Source organism: Delphinapterus leucas, chromosome 2 (genome assembly GCF_059928025.1).
Source record: "Delphinapterus leucas isolate spDelLeu-1000000601 "Yukka" chromosome 2, BTC_Dleu_Yukka2, whole genome shotgun sequence".
Lineage (NCBI taxonomy): Eukaryota > Metazoa > Chordata > Mammalia > Artiodactyla > Monodontidae > Delphinapterus > Delphinapterus leucas.
In genome coordinates this window covers 118,268,233-118,294,076 of record NC_143130.1, presented here as the reverse complement: position 1 = coordinate 118,294,076, position 25,844 = coordinate 118,268,233, and the positions used below count along the sequence as shown (strand labels likewise).

The 25,844-nt window shown below is 37.6% G+C and overlaps 2 protein-coding genes across 3 annotated transcripts in view; one reads left to right on the top strand and one right to left on the bottom strand.

Moving 5' to 3' along the window:
* Nucleotides 1–20: 20 nt before the first annotated feature.
* Nucleotides 21–25,758, top strand: PPP2R3C (protein phosphatase 2 regulatory subunit B''gamma). Of its 2 annotated transcripts, XM_089907608.1 has the most exons (14): nt 21–148; nt 6,579–6,706; nt 9,497–9,601; nt 10,544–10,656; nt 11,066–11,163; nt 12,341–12,411; nt 15,479–15,611; nt 16,830–16,885; nt 16,963–17,038; nt 17,828–17,964; nt 20,786–20,923; nt 21,430–21,516; nt 23,120–23,179; nt 25,009–25,758. In XM_089907608.1, the coding sequence occupies exons 1-14, from the start codon at nt 91–93 to the stop codon at nt 25,195–25,197; spliced, it is 1,449 nt and encodes a 482-aa protein (XP_089763734.1). In that variant the 5' UTR covers nt 21–90; the 3' UTR covers nt 25,198–25,758. The 2 variants fall into 2 exon arrangements, with proteins under 2 accessions (XP_089763734.1, XP_022426434.1); XM_022570726.2 differs by lacking the exon at nt 21,430–21,516 and having other exon boundaries at nt 22–148; nt 25,009–25,752.
* The window catches only part of FAM177A1 (family with sequence similarity 177 member A1), a 36,897-nt gene continuing 20,647 nt past the window's right edge, over nt 9,595–25,844 (bottom strand). Inside the window, exon 6 of the mRNA XM_022570731.3 lies at nt 9,595–24,869. The gene's annotated coding sequence lies outside the window, so the exon portion shown is untranslated. The remainder of the gene's footprint in view (nt 24,870–25,844) is intronic.

Below are 25,844 nucleotides of genomic sequence, written 5' to 3'. Positions count from 1 at the left end.
AGGGGGCTGGGCAGTGTTGACGCCACAGCTGGCAGGGGGTGGAGCGGTTAGTAAACAGCAAATGCGGGAACTGCTGGGCCGGAGTCAGCCATGGACTGGAAAGAAATTCTTCGCCGGCGGATAGCGACGCCCAACACCGGTCCAAACAGTGAGTTTGGGAGGGGCCGCCTGCAGACAGAGCCAGGCCCTAAACTCCGGGAGGTGGGGTGGGGAGGATGGATGGGGAGGAGCAGCACCTGGGAGCCGTGCCTTTCGCTTCGGTAAAACCTCTCCTGACAAAGGAGGCTGACTGGGATGTGGTTTAGGGATCCAGAGAGTTTTGTTTTTTTTGTTTTTTGGGGTTTTTTTTTGCGGTACGCGGGCTTCTCACCGTCGCGGCCTCTCCCGTTGCGGAGCACAGGCTCCGGACGCGCAGGCTCAGCGGCCATGGCTCACGAGTCTAGCCGCTCCGCGGCATGTGGGATCTTCCCGGACCGGGGCACGAACCTGTGTCCCCTGCATCGGCAGGCGGACTGTCAACCATTGCGCCACCAGGGAAGCCCTCCAGAGAGTTTTGACCCACACTTCCCTGAGAAGGGATTTGCGGGAATGAAAAGCTACCTTAACCACGCATTTGCATGGTCCTGACCTAGACTTGTGAGGGATAATTGAGAGTCCTGGCGCCATCAACCCTTTGATCCTACCAGAACCTATAATCCATTACCCCTACCGCCTTTTTATCGTCACACTTTTCACTTCCCTCCTTATCCATTTTAGATTTAATAATCCATTTTTCCTTATCTCTTTCCCTCTGCGTCACGTTTGTTAATCAACCTGGTTAAAACTATCTTTACTATTTCACAACTGCATCCAGGACAGCTGAAAGTGGTTAGAGAAAAACGGAACCTTGGTGAATTTCCTCACTTTTAATTCATGTCCACTAACCTAAAGTAGGTGTTTCAGTCATTCATTTACACTTCTTCCGCGTTTCCCTAGACATTCAGTCTCCTACACTCTAAGGCAGTTCCTTCTCATCTCCCAAACCTCTAATCCTCAGTATGTCCTATCTACTCCTTACCTTTAGCTGATGAACTAGTATATATATTTGAGAAAGTAGAAGCAAAGAGGAATCTCACCTGTTCCCATTTACCATTTCTGTCAGTGCCCCCCCACTCCCCACCCACTATAGGCAACCGTGCACTCTGCCTTCACTGTTAAAATGGTGAACTGGCCAACAGTCCCTGTACTCCAACGCTGGATTGCGTTTCTTTCTTTTATTCACTGACTTCACTCTGGCCTTATCCTCTCCTTTATACACCATCAAATTTTCTTTCTCTACTGGTTCATTTTCATCAGCTCTGACAAACATGCTGTAATATCCCCCATCATTTAAAAAAAATCATTTGATCTCACAACCCCCTCCAGCTTTTGCTACATTTCTCCACACCCCTTATAGGAAAACTTCTAGGAAAATTTACCTGTACTTGTGCTTTCTCCTCCCCTTCACTCCTAAACCCACTCCATCGCATGTCTGTTATCTGGATAACCTAGGCTATAGCAGTAAACAGAAATCCTTGTCCCTGTAGAACTTACACTTTAGCGTTGGCAGAGATGATAAAATAGTAAGTAAATTGTATAGGTTTTACTTCTGTTGAAGGCTATTTCTTTCATCAGTGTGCTAGATCCCATTTTTGCCTCCTCAAGGATGTACTCCTACAGTCATCCTCTGTCTCCTGCATCATGAGATTTTCTCTCATTCACTCCCATCAGCATATGAACATGGTGGTATTTCTCCCAGCTTAGAGAAACTTTCTTAACTTCCACCTGTAGCCTATGCCTCGTTATAGCAACACTTGTTAAAAGAGTTGTTGGTTGAATCTGTCGTTGTCTCTGATTCCTGCTTGTCATGATCGTCAGTGATCTTCACATTGTTCCAGTGCTCAGTTGTCCTTATTTTACTTGACCAGCCAGCAGCCCCTGCCAGGAACATAGTAGGTCACTCACTCCTCCTACACATACTTTCTTCTTTTGGTTTCTGGGAGACACACTCTCTTAGTTTTCCTACTACCTCACCAGTCATCCCTTCTCAGTCTTTGCTTTTTCTTCCTCTTCTTCCCAAGAACTTAATATTTGAGGGCCCAAGGCTGAGGCCTTGGTCAGTGTCTATTCTCTGTCTACACTCACCTTCTTACAATTTTAAATAATGTCTATTTGCTAATGTCCCCCAAATGTATACCTCTAGCCTGGACCTCATCCCAAATTCCAGGTTCATATATCTATCAATAATTGTCTACCTGACATGGCCACTTGGATCTAACATCTTAATCTTGTCTGAAATTGAACTCCCACTCTCCTTCCTAACTTGCTTGCTCGTAGTTTTCCCCATCTTAGTTGCCGACAATAGCATCTACTCAGGTCAAAACCTTTGGAGACATCTTTGACTGCTCTCTTTCTCCAAAACCCACATCCAGTGTGTCAGCAAACCCTGGGACCAAAAAGAAAATATATCCAGAATAAATTTACTCCTAGCCACCTCCATTGCAGCCACCCTGGCCCACGCCACCGCCATCTGTCACCTGGATTACTGCATTAGCCTCTTAATTCCTTCTGGTGGCTCTTTCCCTCATCAGAATGAAAGCCAAGGTCTTTCCAAAGGCCTAGTGGCCTGCCCCCCCATTATCTGGTGTCCCTCATCTCCTGCTATTCCCTCTGGCTCATTCTGCTGCAACTGTGCTGGCTGCCTCCCTCTTCCCTGCACACACCAGGGACACTCCCACTTTCGTGCGTTGGCACTGGCTGTTCCTTCTTCAGTTCCCCCTGGATATCTGGATAGGCAGCTTCCTCACCTTCTTTTTTTTTTTTTTTTTTTTGGTCAGTTTTATCTCAGTGAGAGAGTCAGTATCCCTGACACTGTTGAAAGCTGCATGTGTGTATGCACTCATCCACTCACACATATACTTGTGTATCCCTAGAATAGTTGAATGATGTAATTAAAGTGACTCTTGGGATTTGGGCTCAGGTGATTGGATGATAGTGGTACCACTTACTGAGATGGAAATATGGAATTAGAAGAAGAGTAGTAAGGTGAGGGATAGGGAAAGTTATTCTAGGTATGTTGGAGCATGAGGATGAAAATATTTTGTTCTGAATGCGTGAGTTTAGTGCAATGTCTGCGTTAGTGACATAGGTTTGGGGCTTAGAGGTTAAACTATGAAAGTTGAAATGATAGAGGAAGAAGATTAAGAAAAAAGAAGAGGGACTTCCCTGGTCGCGCAGTGGTTAAGAATCTGCCTGCCAATGCAGGGGACACGGGTTCGAGCCCTGGTCCGGGAAGATCCTACATGCCGCGGAGCAACTAAGGCTATGCTCCACAGCTACAGAGCCTGTGCTCTAGAGCCCGCGAGCCACAGCCACTGAGCCCACGTGCCACAACTACTGAAGCCCGCGCGCCTAGAGCCCATGCTCTGCAACAAGAGAAGCCACCACAATGAGAAGCCCGCGCACCACAACGAAGAGTAGCCCCTGCTCGCCACAACTAGAGAAAGCCCACGTGCAGCAACAAAGACCCAACACGGCCAAAAATTAATAAATTTATTTAAATAATAATAATAAATAAAATAAAAGTGGATATATGTATATATATAACTGATTCACATTGCTATACAGCAGAAACTAACACAACATTGTAAATCAACTGTACTCCAATAAAAATTGGAATAAATAAAGACAGACAATAAGTAGATCAGTTAAATAAAAAAAGAAAAAAGAAATAGCCATAAAATAGGAGAATCAACAGAGTGTGGTCTCATAGAAGCTACAAAAAGTTTAGAATCATGGACAGTATCAAATTTAACAGAGAAATCAAGGACAGGTGTGTCCATTAAACTAAACAATTAGGTCACATGTTGCCCTGGCAGTTTCCGTGGAGTGGCAGGATTGCATAAAGAGATAGTGAGAGGTAAGAAAGTAGAGATCACCAACACAGGCCTTTCATTTGAGAAAGTGGATGAGGAAGAAGGAATTATGTGTGGCAACAGGTAGAAAGGAAGGAGTTTTGCAGAGGAGATGGGACAATGAGGGGTTAGCCTTGGGTGAGAGAAGAGCTACGTTTTCCCCTGAAACTGGCAGGAAGAAAGTAAGATGCAGATTTGATACCTTCCTGTCCTCCCACTCCACTTAGATGTTTGTGGGTATCCATGCCCAGTAGACTCAGTTGTTGGTGAACTGGGTGGGATTCTCATCTGTTGAGGGTGAACACAGGGGACTTGAGGAATGTAGTGAAAGTCTGGAGCAGTCAGTCACCAAGAGGACATCAGGCGCAAATAAAATATGTATTGGTGGTTTGGGGAGGCTGAGTTATTAGTAACCATGAAATAAATTTGTGGGACCAAATATTTGCAAAATTTGGCAGTTTTCTCCAGCACCATTGAGCATTAGTAAACAGATTATAAAATTGGTCCAAGGTTAAAAATTAACAAGGCAGATATGGCAGAAATGCAGGCAGGAGTTTCGGGGAACAACTACACACACATGTTGAGAAGGAAGTGAGACCAAGAAGAGGAAAAACTTTTGAGAAAACAGATCACAGAATTGAAGATCTCAATGAGGCTGAAGTGCAGTGAGGTTTTGGTAACCATAAGCTTGTTTTCTATGTCTGAGTCTCTTTCTGTTTTGTAAATAAGTTCATTTGTATCTTTTTTTTCATATTCCGCATATAAGCGATATCATATGATATTTGTCTGACTTCACTTAGTTTGATAATCTCTAGGTCCATCCATATTGCTGCAAATGGCATTATTTCATTCTTATGATGGATTAATATTCCATTGTATATATATATATACACCACATCTTCTTTATCAATTCATCTGTCGATGGACGTCTAGGTTGCTTCCATGTCTTGGCTATTGTTAATAGTGCTCCAGTAGTGAACATTGGGGTGCATGTATCTTTTCAAATTATAGTTTTCTCCATATATATGCCCAGGAGTGAGATTATAGGATCATCTGGTAACTATTTTTAGTTTTTTAAGGAACCTCAATACTGTTCTCCATAGTGGCTGTATCAATTTAAATTCCCACCAACAGTGAAAGAGGGTTCCCTTTTCTCCACACCCTCTCCAGCATTTATTATTTGTAGCCTTCTTGATGATGGCTATTCTGACTGGAGTGAGGTGATACATCATTTTAGTTTTGATTTGCATTTCTCTAATAATTAGCAATATTGAGCATCTTTTCATGTGCCTGTTGGCCATCTGGATGTCTTCTTTGGAGAAATGTCTATTTAGATCTTCTGCCCATTTTTTGATTGGAATGTTTGGTTTTGTTGGGTTTTTGGTTTTTTTTTTTTTTGGTATTGAGTTGTATGAGCTGTTTGTATATTTTGGAAATTAATCCCTTGTTGGTCTCATTGTTTGCAAATATTTTCTCCCGTTGTGTAGGTTGTCTTTTCGTTTTGTTTATGGTTTCCTTTGCTGTGCAAAAGCTTTTAAGTTTAATTAGATCCCTTTTGTTTTTATTTCCAATACTCTAGGAGATGAATCCAAAAAGATATTGCTGCGATTTATGTCAGAGTGGTCTATGTTTTCTTTTAGCAGTTTTATAGTCTGTGGTCTTACATTTAGGTCTTTAATCCATTTTGAGTTTATTTTTGAATGTGGTGTTAGAGAATGTTCTAATTTCATTCTTTTACATGTAGCTGTCCAGGTTTCCCAGCACCACTCATGGAAGAGACTGTCTTTTCTCCATTGTATATTCTTGCTTCCTTTGTCGTAGATTTATTGACCCTAGGTGCATGGGTTTATTTCTGGGCTTTCTATCCTGTTCCATTGATCTGTATGTCTGTTTTTGTGCCAGTGCAGTGAGGTTTTGAATAACAACCAGAAGGAGAGAAAATTTTTGAGAGTATATTAGAGTTTAAGATTTCAGAACAGGAACAGGTAAGATCTGTGGTCTTTCTGAGTGAACAGAGTGCAGTAGAGGTGGAAGCCTTCAGAGTTGAGGGGGCACCTTCACCCACCTAAATGTTTATTCTTCCATAATGATTGCAGGTGAAGAAAGCTGTGCACCAGTCTCATGGTTCATGGTGGAGGAATGGCTAAATGAGATGGCCATCTGACAGCAGCAAGCAGGTTGGGTAATAGCACCCTGAGGTGTGAACTTCAGATAGGTAGAGGAATAGTGACTATGACACTGAAACTCCCATGAGGTCAAGGGCTGTGCCTACTTTCTCGCTGCTCTAGCCCCAATGTCTAGTGCAGTGCTCTGTTTGGAGTAGGTGCTCAGTGAGAACTTTTGATTGAATGAATTAGAACATGTCAGGTCTATAAGAGAGGCAATGACTTGAGAAAGAGACAAGTATAGTGATAAAAATAAGCGGAGGGAGCATCTGAGAACCGGTTGAAGATGTAGAGGAGGCTGTTTCCATTGAAGATAGTAATTCTTGGTATTTCAAGAAAGTTAATATAGATGCTTAGTGTCTAAGTACAATTGTGAAGGCCTTTTTTGTACTGTAATTAGACCATAGTGTATAGATGTCTTGAAAAAAATATTGTTTGATTTTAAAAGTGCTTTCCCCTCCTTAACGTGTTTTGTTACCAGAAAAAAAAAGTGAACAAGAATTAAAAGATGAAGAAATGGATTTATTTACCAAATATTACTCAGAATGGAAAGGAGGTAGAAAAAACACAAATGAATTCTATAAGACCATTCCCCGGTTTTATTATAGGGTAAGTGGTATCTAAGCAAATGTCTTGCAGAGTTTGTAAATGAAATGTAATTTTTCAAATGGGATTAAAAATCTTATATTTTATAAATAAACAAATTGATTATATTTTAAATTTTGTACATTTATTGTTTCATTCTAGTTGACCTTATTATTTTTGACCTGATTAAATCTTGGTTTTTCATATAAGTGGATATAAAAACACAAAGTTGTTATTTGCCACTTTTTTTGAACTGTAGGCTTTTTCCTTCCTCCTAATTTTTATTATGGATGTTAGTGGTAGGTATTCTTTTGGATTATGTTGCCAGGCTTTCTATAAGACTTAGATTTACTTGGCTGATCACAATTTTTAACTTTGTCTTTTACTCATAAGGTGTAAAATGTTTTGCTCAAGGCTAAACTGAAAAATAGATTGAGAGTGGAAAACAAATTTTAAGAGTTATACTTAATTATATGTTTCCTTGTGCCAAAATGGTAAAGAAGGCTTTGAGGAGGGTTATAGATAAAACAGTAAGACTTTAAGAAAGATATTTACAGCTGAAATTGAAGGCTTCTGAAAAGAATAAGTCCTATTTAGTATTATGGGAAATGTAACTACTATAGAAAAGTTAACTTTGGAATTTTAGCTGAATATCTCTTAAACCTGTTACCTCCTAAACTCAATTAATTACAACATTATTTGCAAAGAAAGTAAATATTTTGTTTTGCTTGCATCAAGGAGTGAAGTAGATTATCCAGATAATTTTAACTTATTTCTTCAAGTACAAACTTTTTTGTACTTGTGTACATGTGAACCATTTTACTGGAAACTTTTTTGTAATACTATATGTCTCCCAGACTTTTAAGAATTATATGACTAATCCACGTTTGTCATGGAAAAGAGAGAAAACAGGTAAAGTTGATATTTTCCCGTAATAACATTGCCCAGAGATGTAAATAAACATTTTTACATGAATCCTTCTACATATTTCTATATGTGTGTGTGTGTGTGTGTGTGTGTGTTTAACAAAAATGGGGTCACATCATACATACTGCTGTTGCTTTTTTGCATTTCACACTTTCTTAATCAGAGGCAGTTAGACAACTGAGAATTTTTTATAGTCTGGGGGAGTGGGAAGAGGACTGCCATTTATTGAGTGTCTACGTACTTCAGAGCATTTTATATTCATTATTTCATGTAATCAGGATTGTGAAAGCATTATCTTACTAACCCAGGAACAGCCCTCAGATGCTGACATTACTCCATTCCCAGGACTCAACTTTCCTGTATTTCTAGTACCAGCCATCCCCTTGTGTTTTCTGAGGGAATCCCCTTTTCCCCCATTTCCATCTCTTCTCTGACCTCTTCCAGATCCCAAATGGTTTCTGGTCTGCAGATGTGGATTTGTGGGATGTTCTTTCCCTTGTTTCTTCTTCCTCTACTTCCACTCCACTGCTTTAGAGAAACCACCTGTCATCTTTGGTCACCACTTCTCTCCTTGGCTGGTTAGCTGGTTGACTAGCCACTGGAGCACAATCCCAGTCTCAGCCCCAGCCTCACCTCCTAATGCGTATTCCTTCTCCATCCCTTTTGATGGGAGGGATGGCATCTTAGTTCTTAGAAATAAGAAGTGAAAACCATAGCCCCCAATTTGGACTGTGGGTTACTTAGCTACATTTAATGGGGCAGAGTTACAGAAAAGTAAGAAGAAATCCTCAAAACAAATTGTTTGAAGTTGTTAGAATGAGTCATTTTAAAGCCCTGCTTAGGGAAATCACCACAGGAGGACGAACCTCTGCTTTGGAGGCCAACTAGTAGACATCGGCTTAATTATCTCTAGGAAGTAAGGTGACCCAGTCTCAAAAAGCATACTTGGCTAAAACTGTCGCTCTTCAGCCAATCCTAATTTAGTTCTTTATTTGTCTAAGGTTACAATGGGAACAGTGCTCTACAAATATAAAATGAAACTTGAGCTACATTGAGAAAATAGAAAAAGTGGTGGTCATAAAGTAAAATAAGAGCATGACATTCGGATGCATTTAGTTTGGGGATGGTTATCCTGCGTTGAACATCTGTCATAGTACTTTACTCCTAGCAGTCACTAGGAAATAGCATTAAAGTCTGCTTAATTGGGAGAGGTACCTAACTACCCAGTGATGGAAATGAGATGGAGAAGAGAAAATACACTAAATCCCTGATGTCAGAAGACCCGGATTCAAATTTTGTTACTTTAGTTGCACAACTTTGAGCAAGTCATTAACATTAGGTGTGAAATTGAGGGGACAGAGGAGTACAGGGAACCAAACCAAACAACTCATAAGAAATTAAGACAGACTTGGACTCTGAAGATTTAAATCTTTAGTCTGGGACTGGCTAACTGCATATGTATTCTTGATAAAGTCATCCATCTCTTGATTTCCTCACCTCTAAATTGAGTATGATGAAATGCATCTCACAGGGCTAGTAGGATTAAATTAGAATGAGTGTATTGATGCCTGATATATTATGGGCACATACTAAATGTTGTGTTTAATTTTTAAGTAAACCTGTATGGATCTAAATAAAGAAACTTGAGCTAGATGGTTAGCCTTTTCCAGGCAGAACTGGCTTCACTGATCACTGAATTCTCTGTGGATCTCTTTTTATTAAATGAACTTTTTAAATAAATGATGACCTGAAATTAAGCAAGATTGAGATACAAAAAGTAATTTTGAGACAGTAGTATACATAGTTTTTTATGAGGCCAAATACATTTTACATAACCCAATAGTCTAGAATTTAAGTGTAGAAATTAACTCTACAGTGTATTTTTAGCTGCCAGCTGAAGATGAGGTCTTACTACAGAAATTAAGAGAAGAATCCAGAGCTGTCTTTCTGCAAAGGAAAAGCAGGGAACTGTTAGATAATGAAGAATTACAGGTAAGAATGGAATAAAAGGTTGCTTTGGAGGTTCACCATTTCTTATTTGTACTACATGTGTTATGTGGGATCTCGGGGTGCCTAAATGGAGCCAGTAGTGCAGTGACTGAAAGCACAGGCTCTGTAGCGATGGTTCCCACCAGAATCAGCTGCAAAGCTTGTGTGTCCCAAGGATAGTTTTGTATTGTTTTTTAAAGTCCATAGGTGATTTTTTTTTTTTTTGCGGTACGCGGGCCTCTCACTGTCGTGGCCTCTCCCGTTGCGGAGCACAGGCTCCGGACGCGCAGGCTCAGCAGCCATGGCTCACGGGCCCAGCCGCTCCGCGGCATGTGGGATCTTCCTGGACTGGGGCACGAACCCGTGTCCCCTGCATTGGCAGGCAGACTCTCAACCACTGCGCCACCAGGGAAGCCCTCCATAGGTGATTTTAATGTGTGGCCAAAGTTGAGAACCACTACTGTAGGGAGTAATATTAAGGAGACTATCATCTCCTATTATCCTTTTGATTACTAATAACATGATAAAAAATAGCTAGCATTGGACTTCCCTGGTGATCCAGTAGTTAAGACTCCACGCTTCCAATGTAGAGGGTGTGGGTTCGATCCCTGGGCAGGGAAGTTCCGCATGCCATGTGACGTGGCAAAAAAAAAAAAAAAATAGCTAGCATTTATTGAGTGTTTACTAAGTTCTAAAATTTTCATATACTGTTCCTCTTTAATCTGTGTAACTGTATGATGTAGACACTGTTATCCTTACTTTACAGATCAGAATTGAAACAGAAACTTTAAGTCTACTGTCCAAGATCACAGAGCAGGGCTGGGATTTAAACCCTTGCATTTTGACCCTACAGTAGTCTATCACTAATGGAAATAACACATTTAACTACGTTTTTAAATTTTGTGCAGTTGATTATAACATCTTAATTTCTGCAATTCTCCTAAGAACTTATGGTTTTTGCTGGACAAGCACCAGACACCACCCATGATTGGAGAGGAAGCAATGATTAATTATGAAAATTTTTTAAAGGTTGGTGAAAAAGCTGGACCAAAGTGCAAGTAAGAATAATATGATTAACAAAGGAGTATGCTATGTTAAGCATTTTAAATGCCTCAAGTAAATGTTAATGAAAATTTAAGTCAATAATATGATAATTTGAGTCAGCTTTTCATTAAACTAATAAAGTTTAATAAAATTATTTACAGTCAAGAAAATTACATTGGTATAAAGTTATTAAAAGAAATAATATAGCTTATTTACAGCATTATAGGTCTTCATTCTTAAGACAATAGAATTAAAGATGTATGGCTTAACATTTTCAGTTTTGAACTATAGTTCTCACTTTGATTTTTTTCCCACCACTTTGATTTTTAATTGTTTGAATTTATGCTGTTGTCTGCTAAATCATACAGAAGTCATTTTTATATTATATTGGCAGATGATTTAATCTTTATTTCCTTTCCTTAGGCAATTTTTCGCAGCAAAAGTCTTTGCTAAACTCCTTCATACAGATTCTTATGGAAGAATTTCCATCATGCAGTTCTTTAATTATGTCATGAGAAAAGGTGATTTCATTTTCATTGTACTTGAACTCCTTCTATCTGGGAATCAAGTAGGTTTCCAGTCAGTGCTTTTATAGTATCCCTTCCATGTCAAACAACTCTTAGTAAATTTGAATAACAGAATTCTTGTCTTTTGACCAAGATTTGTTTTCCTATTATTATGATTCTCTCCTGGAACTTACTAGAGCTGAAAGTTTCTACCATACATTTGGGTTCATTATTATAAAAAACAAACAAAACAAAAGCCTCATGTATCTTGAAGATACTAGCTAACTAGATATATCAAAAGCTGAGGGGGCTTCCCTGGTGGTGCAGTGGTTGAGAATCTGCCTGCCAATGCAGGGGACACGGGTTCGAGCCCTGGTCTGGGAAGATCCCACATGCCGCGGAGCACCTGGGCCCGTGAACCACAATTACTGATCCTGCGTGTCGAGCCTGTGCTCCGCAACAAGAGAGGCCACGATAGTGAGAGGCCCGCGCACCGCGATGAAGAGGGGCCCCCACTTGCCACAACTAGAGAAAGCCCTCGCACAGAAACGAAGACCCAACACAGCCATAAATAAATAAATAAAGCAAAACTGTCAACGAGTAAAAATAAACACTAAAAAAAAAAAAAAAAGCTGAACCAAGAGTTTTAATGGATGGTTATTTGAAATACTTTAATTCACTGGTAATTTTATTTCGCCAATATATTACAGGTTGAGTTGCCTGAGAGGATAGTTTCAAACTCACAACTGTAGCATCATCTCAAGGAGTATTTATTAAACAAGTTGGAATTGTTATGATTCCTATAAGTTCCATAATGACCTGTCAAGTCCTGTGTGTACCAGCTTTAATATTTGGTTGTGGTAATTAACCTCAGTAGAATAAAAGCTTCTTCATTAAAGGCATAATATCAGAACTCCTGTTTTGGTGGAACACCAGTATTCTCAAGGGCATCAACTTTACTGTCACTTTAGGCATGGTAGAATTGTTGATATCTGCAGTTAATTCTATGGTATATTTATTTTGTTTCAAACAATTTTTGGATTAATGAGATAAGTAATACATGTGAGAAAAATATGTTTATAGAGTCATTAAATTAGCTTGTCTCTCTAATCTATCTCCTTTTATGCATATACATATATACACTAAAGGATAAATCTTAATAATTATATTTCATTTTCTTGTTTATTGTCAGTTTGGCTTCATCAAACAAGAATAGGCCTCAGTTTATATGATGTTGCTGGACAAGGGTATCTCCGGGAATCTGTAAGTATTAACCTACTTTAATAAATGCTAGACACCAAAATGCTAAACAGTAGTTATCACTGGGTGTTGAGATTACAGATAATTCTTATTTTGTTTTTGTTTCTGTGCTTCGTTTGTTTTTACAAATAACGTGTTACTAAAGAACTTTTTAAGTGTATATTGGTCACAAAAATTCCTTTCTAAATTCTTTTTCTCCAACCTTTAAAGAAAAAAAAGCCTTTTAAAGGAGAAGAAAAGAATGTAATGTTTTAACTGGATTAAAAATCATTGAAGAAACAGTGAAAAACTTTTGGTTATTCATGAGTGTTATCAGTGTATGACTGTTTTAAAATGTAAGGGCCAGTAGTTTTTCCTTTTTTAGGAAATATAAGAAAAATAATGTGACTATAGTCCCACCTGCAGGTTTGTGTTGTAAGGTCAGTTACCAAGAGGCTATTTATTTCCCATTAGGCACTAATTTGGTTATCAACAGGTTATCAACAGAGAATTATAGCCTCATGATCCAAATCACTATTCTTGTAAGTGTGGGTATCTCAATTATATGGGGACTTCCCTGGTGGTCCAGTGGTTAAGACTCCGAGCTTCCAAGGCAGGGGGCCCAGGTTCGATCCCTGGTCAGGGAACTAAGATCCCACATGCTGCGCAGCGTGGCAAGCAAGCAAGCAAATAAATAAATAAGTAAATCAATCAATCAATCTATATCTTCTTTTCAGCTCAGGCTTTTTTTCCCAAATATATACAAAGGGGTAAGGGAGTTATGCATAAATATGAACCAGGTTAATTAATCACTTAAATAAATATTCAGATATAAAATTTAAAGAGATGTAAATTCCCTGTTATAGTTTATGTTTCCTGTTATAATTTGTTGCACTCTGTTTTATCCAGATTTCTATAGATAGAATCTGTTAGCTCATACTGGATATTTACACTTAAAAACCTTTCTAGGGCCACAGTATAATTCTTGTTCTTTAAGGTTCAGATCAGCTTGACAGTAAAAGGTTCTTGCAAGATGTATTAAACACTAGTTGATACTTACTCAGGTCAGATATTGGAGTACTTCTATAGCTCTGAGAATTCTTGTCAGCCATTAGTTGGTTTACAAAACAAACTTTTCTTGCCTCTTCCCATGAATGGAAACAAAAATTGAAAGAAGAATGGGAGGAAGAGAGAGAAAAGCAACAGTATATCTCTGTAGTTGTGTTTAAAAGGGAGTAATGTTCCCTTCTCTCAATGAAAGAAAACATTTCTCTCGAAGAAAAGAAATAACTCTCCTAACCTTGGCACTTTGCCTTTTGAAACCAGATTTTGTGTCTCCCTTATTTAAAAGACAGTAATTTCCAGAGCCAACATCTGTAATTTGAGTAGTATAGGCAAACTCTCATTCATTTACTAAATCTTATTAAATAAGCAATTACCAAACACTTATTTGTGCCAGGTACATTGCTAAGCCTTACTCTTATGGTGCTTTTTTCCTAGCAGAGTGGGGAGGCAGACACTAAATTATCAGCAACATGATTTCAAAGAGTGACAAGTTCTAAGGAGAAAATAGGGTACTAGTGTATGACTGGGGTTGGGGAACTATTTTAGATAAGATGGAAGAGGTGCCTCTTTGAGATAGTGATTGAGTTTTAGCCATGAAGGATGAGAAAGAAGCCAGCCTTATGAAAATGTAATACAGAGGGAACAGCAAGTTCAGCGTCCCCAAGGCACAGTTAAACCTGACCTGTTCTAGGAGCAGAAGGAAGCCAGTGTGGCTGGAGCATATGAGCGAGGGTTAGAGTGACAGGAGGTGAAGTTGGAGAAGTAGGCAGGGCCACATATTGGGTTGTTAGACCATGATAAAGAGTTTGGATTTTATATTGAGACTAATGGGAAGCCATCAGAATTTTTTTTTTTTTTTTTTTTTTTTTTTTGCGGTACGCGGGCCTCTCACTATTGTGGCCTCTCCCGTTGTGGAGCACAGGCTCCGGACGCGCAGGCTCAGCGGCCACGGCTCACAGGCCCAGCCGCTCCACGGCATGTGGGATCTTCCCGGACCGGGGCACGAACCCGTGTCCCCTGCATTAGCAGGCAGACTCTCAACCACTACGCCACGAGGGAAGCCCAGCCATCAGAATTTTTAAGCTGAATCTGTCAGGATATGGTTTACATTTTATTTTATTTATTTATTTTTTGGCCATGTGGCTTGTGGGATCTCAGTTCCCCAGCCAGGGATTGAACCCTGGCCACGGCAGTGAAGTTCCGGGCTCCTAACCACTAGACCACCAGTGAACTCCCTGGTTTACATTTTAAAAAATTACTGGATGTGTGGAGAATGAATTGTAAAGAGCCTAGAGTCAAAGAAGAAATAATTAGGAAATTACTCTGGTTGTCCAGGTGAGAGATGATAGTGGCCCAAACCAGGGTGATGTCTGTAGAAGCCAGTAATAGATTAATTCAGTATATATTTTGGACACACACACCCCAACAATGACAAAAATTTGCTGCTGGATTAGATTTTGGGGGTAAGGGGTGGGGGCCTTGGTGAAGAAAAGGTAGGAACCAAGTTTAACTTTTTTACTTTGAATAAATGGTGGAATAGGGGACTATGGGTGAGGACCAGGGTTGGGGATATTAAGAGTCCAATTTTGGACACACCATGTTTGAGATGCCATCTGTTCTACAACTAAATTATAAAGTGTTTCAAATGAACTAGAAACATTATACTTTACAATGGATAAAACAAAAGTAATGAAATTATTAAAATAAATATAAGAAACCATGAGAGGCTTTTAAATATATAATCTTGGAATAGGGAAAGCCTTTCCAAGTATGACAAAGCTCAGAAGTCTAAACAATAAGTTCAGCTAAATTTTTAAAAATCTGAGAGCAAAGACCATCATAAACAAAGTTAAAAGAAAACAACAAGAAAAATATCTGAAACTCAGTCACAAATGAATTTATTTCATCATTCATAAAGTTTTAATACTGAATAATTTTTAGGACTGAAATTATATTCCAGTATCTCATGAAGAAACAAGATCAGACATTTAACCCTTTCAAGTTTTATTTTGTTTTGTTCTTTCAGGATTTAGAAAACTACATATTGGAACTTATCCCCACTTTGCCACAATTAGATGGGCTGGAAAAATCTTTTTACTCCTTTTATGTTTGTACAGCAGTTAGGAAGTTCTTCTTCTTTTTAGACCCTCTAAGAACAGGTAAAAGAAAATCTTATCTAACTTAGATATTATGAGAGTATCATTACTTCTAAATCTCAATAACTAGAGAAAAGTCTTTAAAATGTTATTTATTTTCCTAACATGTTATTGCCATTAATACATAAATCTTTTGACATGTAGATCTTTTGATTTACTTGTGCCAACCATAATCAGCTGTGTGACAGTGGGAATATCACCTAACCTTTTTACAATGTTTTCATCTCTAAAATGAAGTATATTCTCTCCAGATCTAAGAAGCCAGGTATTCTGATATAATTTGCTATCCCTGATAGGTGATATACTAGAGCATTATTCTTTTTGATCAAAAATATGAATTGGGAGATAGGAGGACCATTTAGCCATGATGTGTTTTTCTCATTTTCAAGTTAACTATCCTATATGAGGATCAGATTTGTAAATTTTGCCTCATTAACAGTACATTTATCAATGTACTGTTAAGCCAAGCCTACCTGCTAGGCTTAAATACATGTGTCTGGGACAGAGGCCCAAATCAAAGCCCCTGATACTCCTTCTGTCCTTGAAAATGCAGCTGTGAGTCCATCACAGAATGGGGTAGCTGTCAGTTTTTTTAAACGCCTCCATTATAGGCACACACACATCTTTTTCCTTGGAAGTTTACGCAATAATAATAGCCAACAGTTTTGACTGTTTAATCTGTACTAAGTACTGTGCTAAGCATTTTACATAATTCTTTCATTTTCTTCTCATAACTCCATTAGGAAGGTATTATTACCCACATTATATGTGTGAAGCAACTAAGACTTAGATGGATTGCATGTCTAGGAGTGGCATTTAAATGCCATCTCTCTTAACCACGCCTCTATACTGCTTTCTATTCCAGAACCTGCAAAGGAAAACTGGAAACAGTCTCCTTATTTGACTACTGACAGTATCATATCCATAACCACAAAAAAATTGACACAACTTTTTTTGGAACCTGGTCTCAATGTAATTTTGGAATTTCTCAATTGGATGTATATAGTTGGGGGTATATAGGTAGACATACCTATATGAGATTTTATTAAATATTCCCTGCAGATTTCCCTTTTCACAGAAATACATAGTAAGGACTTTGGAGCATGAGAGCTAGGAAGTTTAAAGTATCAATTGTGCGATTGCTCTTCTAAAATAATACTTTTATAAAATTGAGTTGCTCTTGTTTTTAAAATTAAGTAATTGTGTTTATGTTCTTTAAAGGGAAGATAAAAATTCAAGATATTTTAGCATGCAGCTTCCTAGATGATTTATTGGAGGTAAATATGTTTTTAAACTACTTAATTATATCACTTCACAGTTGCTATCTTCTAATTATGTCTCTATGCTCATATAGTTAAGGGATGAGGAACTGTCCAAGGAGAGTCAAGAAACAAATTGGTTTTCTGCTCCTTCTGCCCTACGGGTGTATGGTATGTTCCTGTAATAATGCTATAATTTGAATTATCCGTTCCTCAGTTAATGTTTCATTAACTGGTGTTCAAAGGACAGTTTTATACATAGCCTAATTTACCTTAAGATCAAAGTATTCTAATTTTCTTAAGAGCTTATATTCTAGATTATTAAATTTTACTTGTTTAAATACCAGCGTTTTATATTTTTGTCACTCTTATTTAAGTTAGTACATTTCTAACACTTTAACATAAAGAATGTAGTTTGATTTTTTTTTTGACTCAGGAACATTATTATGAACATCACCTGTGATCTTGCATTGTGATAAAATGCTACTCTCAGGGTCCACAGAGGGGTGTGTTTTAGGGCCTAGTTTGCTTTTTTTCTTGAATTTCATTAGTCTGTTACATTGTCCTTTTGAGTGGTCTTGTGACTCATTTTGGCAACCTTGACCTCTGCTTTCAAGTGCCAGCATTTCAGTGCTTTATGTTGGTTGACCCCTACCTCCATCTAATTTAGAATCCTAGGAAAGTTATAAAAGGTTGCAAACTGAAAACAAGTAATGATGTAAGTGAAATAGCATAAAGGCATGACCTTTATGATGAGTTTTCTTTGACTGGTTCTGGCTTAACAGTTGTTCTGATAGAGATTGCAGGGATAGCAGATGTCTACCATGACTGTAACATAATTAGTTTAAAAATCAAAATATTAACCAATAAAAATAACTTTTTGTTAGTGTTTATTCTTTTGTCTTTTAGTTAGAACTTTATTTTGGTCATAAGTGTCTTTTTATCATCTTTCTCCCCAAGGCCAATATTTGAATCTTGATAAGGATCACAATGGCATGCTCAGTAAAGAAGAACTCTCCCGCTATGGAACAGCAACCATGACCAATGTCTTCTTAGACCGTGTTTTCCAGGAGTGTCTCACTTATGATGGAGAAATGGTAGTAGTTTAAATCTCTAAGTTTTAAAAATTTAGGCTCCCACAATTTCCAAAAGCCTTTTTTTTTAAATTGAAATATAGTTAACTTACAATGTTATATTAGTTTCATGTATACAACATAGTGATTCACTGTCTTTATAGATTACATACCAAAGTTATTGTAAAATATTGACTATATTCCCTGTGCAGAGATTTCATTATTTTTTTATGGCTGAGTAGTATGCCACTGTATATGTATACCATATCATCTTTATCCATTCATCTGTCGATGGACACAGGTTGCTTCCATATCTTGGCTAATGTAAATAATGCTGCTGTGAACGTTGGGGTGCATGTATATTTTCAAATTAGTGTTTCCATTTTCTTCAGATAAATACCCAGGAATGGAATTGCTGGATCATATAGTAGTTATATTTTTAATTTTTTGAGGAACCTCCATAATGTTTTCCGTAGTGGCTGCACCAATTTGCATTCCCACCAGCAGTGCATGAGGGTTCCCTTTTCTGCATATTCTTGCCAACACTTGTTAGTTATCTTTTTAATGGTAGCCATTCTGACAGGTGTGAGGTAATATCTCATTGTGGTTTTGATTTGCATTTCCCTGGTGATTAGTGATGTTGAGCATCTTTTCATCTGCCTGTTGGCCATCTGATGTCTTCTTCAGAAGAATGGCTCCTGGGCTTCCCTGGTGGCTCAGTGGTTAAGAATCCACCTGCCAATGCAGGGGACACGGGTTCAGGCCCTGGCCCGGGAAGATCCCACATGCTGTGGAGCAACTAAGCCTGTGCACCACAACTACTGAGCCTGTGCTTTAGCGCCCTCAAGCCACAACTACTGAGCCCACGTGCCACAACTACTGAAGCCCGTGTGCCTAGAGCCCGTGCTCCGCAACAAGAGAAGCCACTGCAATGAGAAGCCCACACACTGCAACGAAGAGTAGCCCCCGCTCACTGCAACTAGAGAAAAGCAACGAAGCAGCAACAAAGACCCAAAGCAGCCAGAAACAATAAATAAATAAAATAAATTTATTAAAAAAACAAAAAGAAGAATGACTCTTTAGGTCCTCTGTCCATTTTCTTAATCACAAAAGCCTTTTTCTTGATATGATACAGCATTATTTTCATATCAGTGTATAACAGTATCTTAAGAAGTATGAACTGATCAAATTACTTGAGATTCAGCACCTTTGATCTTAAGGTAAATTTGCTTAAAAACATTACTTCCTTTATGGACTCAGGGCAAACAGAAAATTTTAATATTTTTGTTCATTTCATTGTTGGTGCACCTATTGTAGAGAAGTGTGGACTAGTAAAAAAAAAAAAATCTGAAAAACAGGTAAACCCTATTGACTATTTTCATATAGATGGTTCATTCATTAAATTACCAGGTCAGATATAGTACCACATATGCCATGATTTAATTTAAATCTAAGAATCAGGTAGTATTACTCTAAGTGGCTACCTTAGCAGCTAAAGATTTGCTAACATGCACCTGTCCTTTTATCACAACAATGCAAAATACTTGAGAAGAAAATTCTAAATAGCATTTTTAAATCACCATTCTTGCTATTAAAAATATGTGTTAAGGATCTGATAACTTTTCCAAACCAATGATGCTTAAGAAATGGTCATACTGTCAGAAGAGAATCAGGGTTTTAGGTTTTATCATTTAGCTTTAATAGCAGTTTTCTAAATAACACCATTGTTAGCCAACTGCAGAGGGAAAGGTGCAAAAACTCTGCTTCGTGACTCCCACAGCTGCCTACAGTTAACAGTGAGGAGCCTGGAGTATGCTAATAACCTGATGAATAAAGAAAATCAGAAGCTACAGTTAGGCATGGAGTTTAGACCATGATGAGGCTGCATCTCTAGCTCTTTATACTATGATTTATGCAGAAAAGAATTCTTAATCTTAGCCTAAGAAAATCCTTTCCAAGATTATAAACTTTTCCAAGTGAGAATCTCCCAAGTACTTTACTTTTTTTAAACATGCAGAAAAAGTAATCTGTGACTATCCCTTTTTCGTAGAGAAAGCTTTCTGTTCTGTTCGTGTCTTTTCAGCCTTCGTTTGTACTCTCTTGCCCCCTTTTTGGATAAGAACAGTGTCAGATCACTGTAGAATATCTGGCACTCTTTTTTTTAATAAATTTATCTTTATTTTTGGCTGTGTTGGGTCTTCGTTGCTGCGTGCGGGCTTTCTTTGGTTGCGGAGAGCGGGGGCTACTCTTCGTTGCGGTGCACGGGCTTCTCATTGTGATAGCTTCTCTTGTTGCGGAGCACGGGCTCTAGGCGTGTGAGCTTCAGCAGTTGTGGCTTGCGGGCTAGTTGCTCCGCAGCATGTGGGATCTTCCCGGACCAGGGTTCGAACCTGTGTACCCTGCATTGGCAGGCGGATTCTTAACCACTGCGCCACCAGGGAAGCCACTCTGGCACTCTTAAGATGACTTTTTGGAAATCGTCTGAATTAGAGTTTAAAACTAGTTCAGAATGACCACACCGAAATGAAAATACAAATTTAGTGGCAACATGCAAAGGTTAGTCACTGTCTGTCCCTTTCAAAAGCCTAATGAATGAAAATTATGGCTTAACACAGCAAATCTCTCATAAGAAAATGAGCTGTGCCCCCTCAAACTGTCCTGTACAGATAAACTGCTATGTAGAATTCCTAGAAACCAACATTAAGTATGTATTAAGTATGGATTTCTCGTTTCATATTTTTAAAAAAAATTGCCATCTTTGATTACAAACATCTTCAAATCATCAGTCACTTGAAAAGTTAATTACAAATAAGGCCTCTAATGAATGCCATTTTCTTTTCTATAGGACTATAAGACCTACCTGGATTTTGTTCTTGCATTAGAAAACCGAAAAGAACCTGCAGCTCTGCAATATATTTTCAAATTGCTTGACATTGAGAACAAAGGATATCTGAATGTCTTTTCCCTTAATTATTTCTTTAGGGTAAGTCTCATTTGTGTAAATGTGTCTTTGTTATACAATTTGGTTTAAATTACCTACCCAGTGACAATTTTATCTAACTTGGGATGTTTAAATTTAACAAAAGCGTTTACCTAACAGATTTCAGAAGGAAATCAAGTCAGGTTTTAGTTTTGTTTTTTTCTATTTTTAAAAACATAAATGGGCTAAATCAATACTGATTTGATTAGTCGTAGAATACTAAAAAGTGTGTAAATATACGTCAGCGGCTATTAGCCAGTGGAGATACAAACATACCTGAGAAATTGTATGCTCTTGGTGATTAAAAACTAGTATGTAAAATCCTACAGAAACTTTAATTATACAGTACAGAAAAGGTAACTCCTTTCCACAGGAGTTTTGCACATCTGGTACCTGTAGATTCTTTTAATTGCTATGCTGTAAAAAATATAAATTTAAAAATTGGCTAGAATTGTGGGCTGCATTTCAGTGTGAAACAGATTTGCTGAAATACTTATTCTGTGCCGTAGGTGGTCTCAGAGAATAGCATGATGAGCTCTGAAGTGGAATTTGATTGTATTTTACCTGATAAGCATTCAGCTGCAGCAGGTGTAAATGTAGGAATGTCTTCCCTTTTAAGATAAATCCTAACACACCATTGTAAAGCAATTATACTCCAATAAAGATGTTAAAAAAAGAAAAAAAAAGATAAATCATTCCTCAGTTTGAACGGTGACTTTTCTACTTGATGGAACGGTTTTGTACAGTAGTGTTCCATTCCATTGCCACATTTCTATAGCTAGTTTTCAGAAGACCATCTGATTTTTATATGGTTAAGATTGATAGTAAGAAGAAATTTTTTTTAAACAATAAAAATGACATTTTCACATCTATGTCATAAGAAGTTTTCCCCCAGAGGCTTTTTCTTTTCCACTTAAAAATTTTTTGATACTTTTAAAATAACTTTATCTGATTTCTGAGTTTCGGAGTATATATTTCATAATTTCATGTTAAATTCCCTGAAAAGCTTTCTATTATGATTTTCTAGTAATGACTGCAGATTATTATAAGGATAAATTACAATCCCAGTATTAGGATGCATTTTATAAAAATTGAATGCTACGTCGGCTTATATCAGTGGCTCATCTGAGAATATAATATCACCCGTCATAGGGATGTCCCCCACTTTAGGCAGACCTATTAAATGAAAATTCAGTTTTAGGAAAACAAAGTAAATATATCTTTTGGAAGCTAAATACTCAATCCCTTTTCATAAAGATTTTTCATAGTATACTCTTTGAATATTAAATTTTATTTATTAAATACATTGAAAATATTTCATACCTTTATTTTATCAAAGTTTATTTAGGCTTGGTTGTATGGGCTAAGGTAAAAAGTTACTGGTGCTGAGCCCTGCAGTCCTGGACTGTTCTTAGAGCCTTTGTACATCAGTATCCCAGTGATAAAAGCTGGGCCCAGATGGTGCACTCTAGATCATTCCATCCAGGTCTCTTGCTCTAGTAGCTTCGAGTGTACTCAGATTCTCATCTGCTGCAAAGAGATGCCCTGTGCACATTCTGATATCAGTGGCACTACAGAGTAGGCACTTGGAACATATTATTTTCCAAGAATTTTAAGCTTCACATTTTCCAGTGAATGACTCCCACCTAAAACATTTGTTAGTTCAACTGGATCACAGTAGTTTCTCAGTCAGCATTTTTTTGTTAAAGTTCATAAAAGAGACGAGTTTGAGGGAGGTTTACCTCCATTTTTTCTGTCAAGTAGAAGAGAAAGTGTAGGGTGGGAGGGGAGGTGGTGGATTGGGTGCCTTAAAGAATGGTGAAGGTATGAACAGCGTTCCTGGAAAATGGGAGAAGCAGGTTATAACAGAATTGCTAGGCCTGTTAAAGGCCCATCTGGGGTTGGAGACCTTTCCTATGCAATAGTAATCTGTACTCTTGTATACTTTCTTTATGAAGTTCTCCATAGCTAAGGTGTAGGTCTAGAAAGGTTGATGGTTACACTAATCCACTGTTTAGGTTTTGCTCAGCAGATGTGAAGCAAGGTCAAGGAATTTGAGAATATTGGCAAGAGCAGTTAAAACGATGAGGCCTATGGTCTGAAAGGATAGGAAATGGAACTGGAAAGGGACCATGGGACAGGACAGGGAATGTTGCGTATTTTGTTTTTTATTTAAAGATTTATTTCTACTAAATACAGGCCATACAAGAACTAATGAAAATCCATGGACAGGATCCTGTTTCATTTCAAGACGTCAAGGTTACTTTTTTTCTTTCATTTACATAACACCACATAATCATTTGCATTAAATGAAGTTTTTACCTGAAAGCAACTTATGAAATACTGAACCAAATCAAGTATTTGCTGTTATTTGCTCTGAATTAATACTTAAATCATTAGAAACTGAGAACATACTTGGACTAATAATTTGTGCAGTATAAGATTTTAGCATTGTCAGTCTCACGTTCTCATTGGAAGCATTCATTCATTTTGATTGAAAACTAAGAGAATCAGTACAGCCTGTATCCTTTGGTAGTCTATTCCACTGTAAACTGAATTTGGGGGAGCTATTTAGCTTCAGGCTCGTTTTTAGTCTGCTACTTCAAAGAGCTCGCTTGCTTTGGTATTTAAGGAAACATCAATCTTACAGTATGAAAACTACCACTATTTGAAATACATGCTGCTACTTAGCATTTTAGTAATCAGACTTTTACCAGCTGTGAACCACTTTGAGTATCCAGTATTAGTTCAGGTGAAGTAATGTAATAAAATAACCCATCCAGTTTTAACCAAGTATAATGAGATAAAGGGCTATTTTGGTTTAATGTAAGTGGGAAAAATTTGAAACTATGCAACTGGCAACTTAAGAACTAGTAATTTTAAACTGCCACCAACCTGGAAGGGGAAGTTTCACATACACACAAGATTAAAAGTTCATGCATTTCGTTTACCTGAATTGTTCTAACCTTTAAAAATGCAATTTGCCTCTTTAAATGCTATTAAATACTTTGAGTGATTTTACTACAAACAGATTAGAAAACATGTACTAATTCCCCGTAAGTAATCTTATAGTACACGTCATAATATAGAAGAGGTTCTTCCATATATTCCAGTCATTTTTAGCACAGTTTAGTGTCACTGTGGATGACTAGTTCTTTAATACCGAGCTCCCCCCACCCATTCCAGGTCCAGAGTAAAAGGTTGACATCATTATTGGAAATGAAGCTTTGTCACTGTCTTGGCTCTAAAGCATTTAAGTTTTTACTTTGAGCCAAGTTTGCACTTAAATCAAGGCCTTGCTTTATCACCAGTTAGAAGACAACAGAAAAATATAAGTAGTTAGTTAACATATATTCAAAGAACACTGCATTAGTTTTGCTCCTAATTAGCTATGCAGCTTAAACTCTGAGCTTCAGTTTCTCTGTAAGACACATACAGGCATACCTTGTTTCATTGCATTTCTTATAAATTGAAGGTTTGTGGCAACCCTAGTCAAGCAAATCTATCGGTGCCATCTTCCCAACAGCATTTGCTCACTTGGTGTCTCTGTGTCACATTTTGGTAATTCTCACAATATTCTATTATTATTATTATTATTATTACATTTGTTATATGGTGATCTGTGATCTTTGGTGTTACTACTGCAAAAAGATTACAACTCGTCGAAGGCTCAGATGGTGGTTAGCATTTTTAGCAATAAAGTATTTTTTAATTAAGGTATGTATATTTTATTAGACATAATGCTATTGCACACTTAACAGACTACAGTATAGTATAAATATAACTTTTATATGCACTGGGAAACCAAAAATTTCACATGACTAGCTTTATTGCAATATTCACTTTATGGCGGTGGTCTGGAACTGAACTCACAGTATCTCCAAGGGTATGCCTGTACCTAAGGAATCTTCCAATAAAATTTTGTGCGTATAGAGAAGAGGTGGATTGCCTGTTAAATTAAAAAGAAAAAATTGGAACAAAAAATTTTACATAAGCTCAAGTGCCAGCCCTGAATTTTAGATCACTGTACGATAGAAATTAAGTGAATCAGATATCAGATTTCATTGTATTTTTTTCCTCTCTTGCAGGATGAAATCTTTGACATGGTAAAACCAAAGGATCCTCTGAAAATCTCTCTTCAGGATTTAATCAACAGTAATCAAGGAGACACAGTCACCACCATTCTAATTGATCTGAATGGCTTCTGGACTTACGAGAATAGAGAAGCCCTTGTTGCAAATGATAATGAAAACTCTGCAGACCTTGATGATACATGATCTCTCAAAGACTAGACTGTATTCATTAAAATAAGCTTGAATGCTGCATGTAAAACCTTTGAAGCAGAATCCTTAGAAATGGTCTAAATAAAACACTTCATATGTCTATAGAACACAGCAAATGTTCTGGTTATTGGAATTTTGGTTGTAGTGGTCTGGAAGAAATGGGACCAAATTAGGAGTCAGTAAATTCTGGTTTCACTTAGCTCAAATATGGCAACTGTGATCTGGTGAAGGTAGGAGTCCACTTTGAATCTGTATAATCTTTAGAAATAAAGGAAGTTTTAATGGAATAGTTCTGACATTAGTCACTAAGAATTTGAATACTTGAAAGATAGTTTAAATTATATCATTTAACCTTGAATATTCTAAAGTATTATGTATATCAAAGATTACAGACTTCCCCATTCATCAGAGTAGGGCCATTTCATTTCTGGCAAGTATTTGGACATGATGTTTATTTTAATAGAATGTTTCAATAAAAAGTATTCAAGTTAGTATTTTACTTTAATTAAAATCATTGTTATAAAAAACATTTGTCTACCTTTATTAACCAGCACCAGGGTTACATTTTACAAAACTTAACTCCATTTTGTTAAGGATTTTTGTTAGAGAATTTGTTAACTAAGTGTAAAGATTCTCAGTTA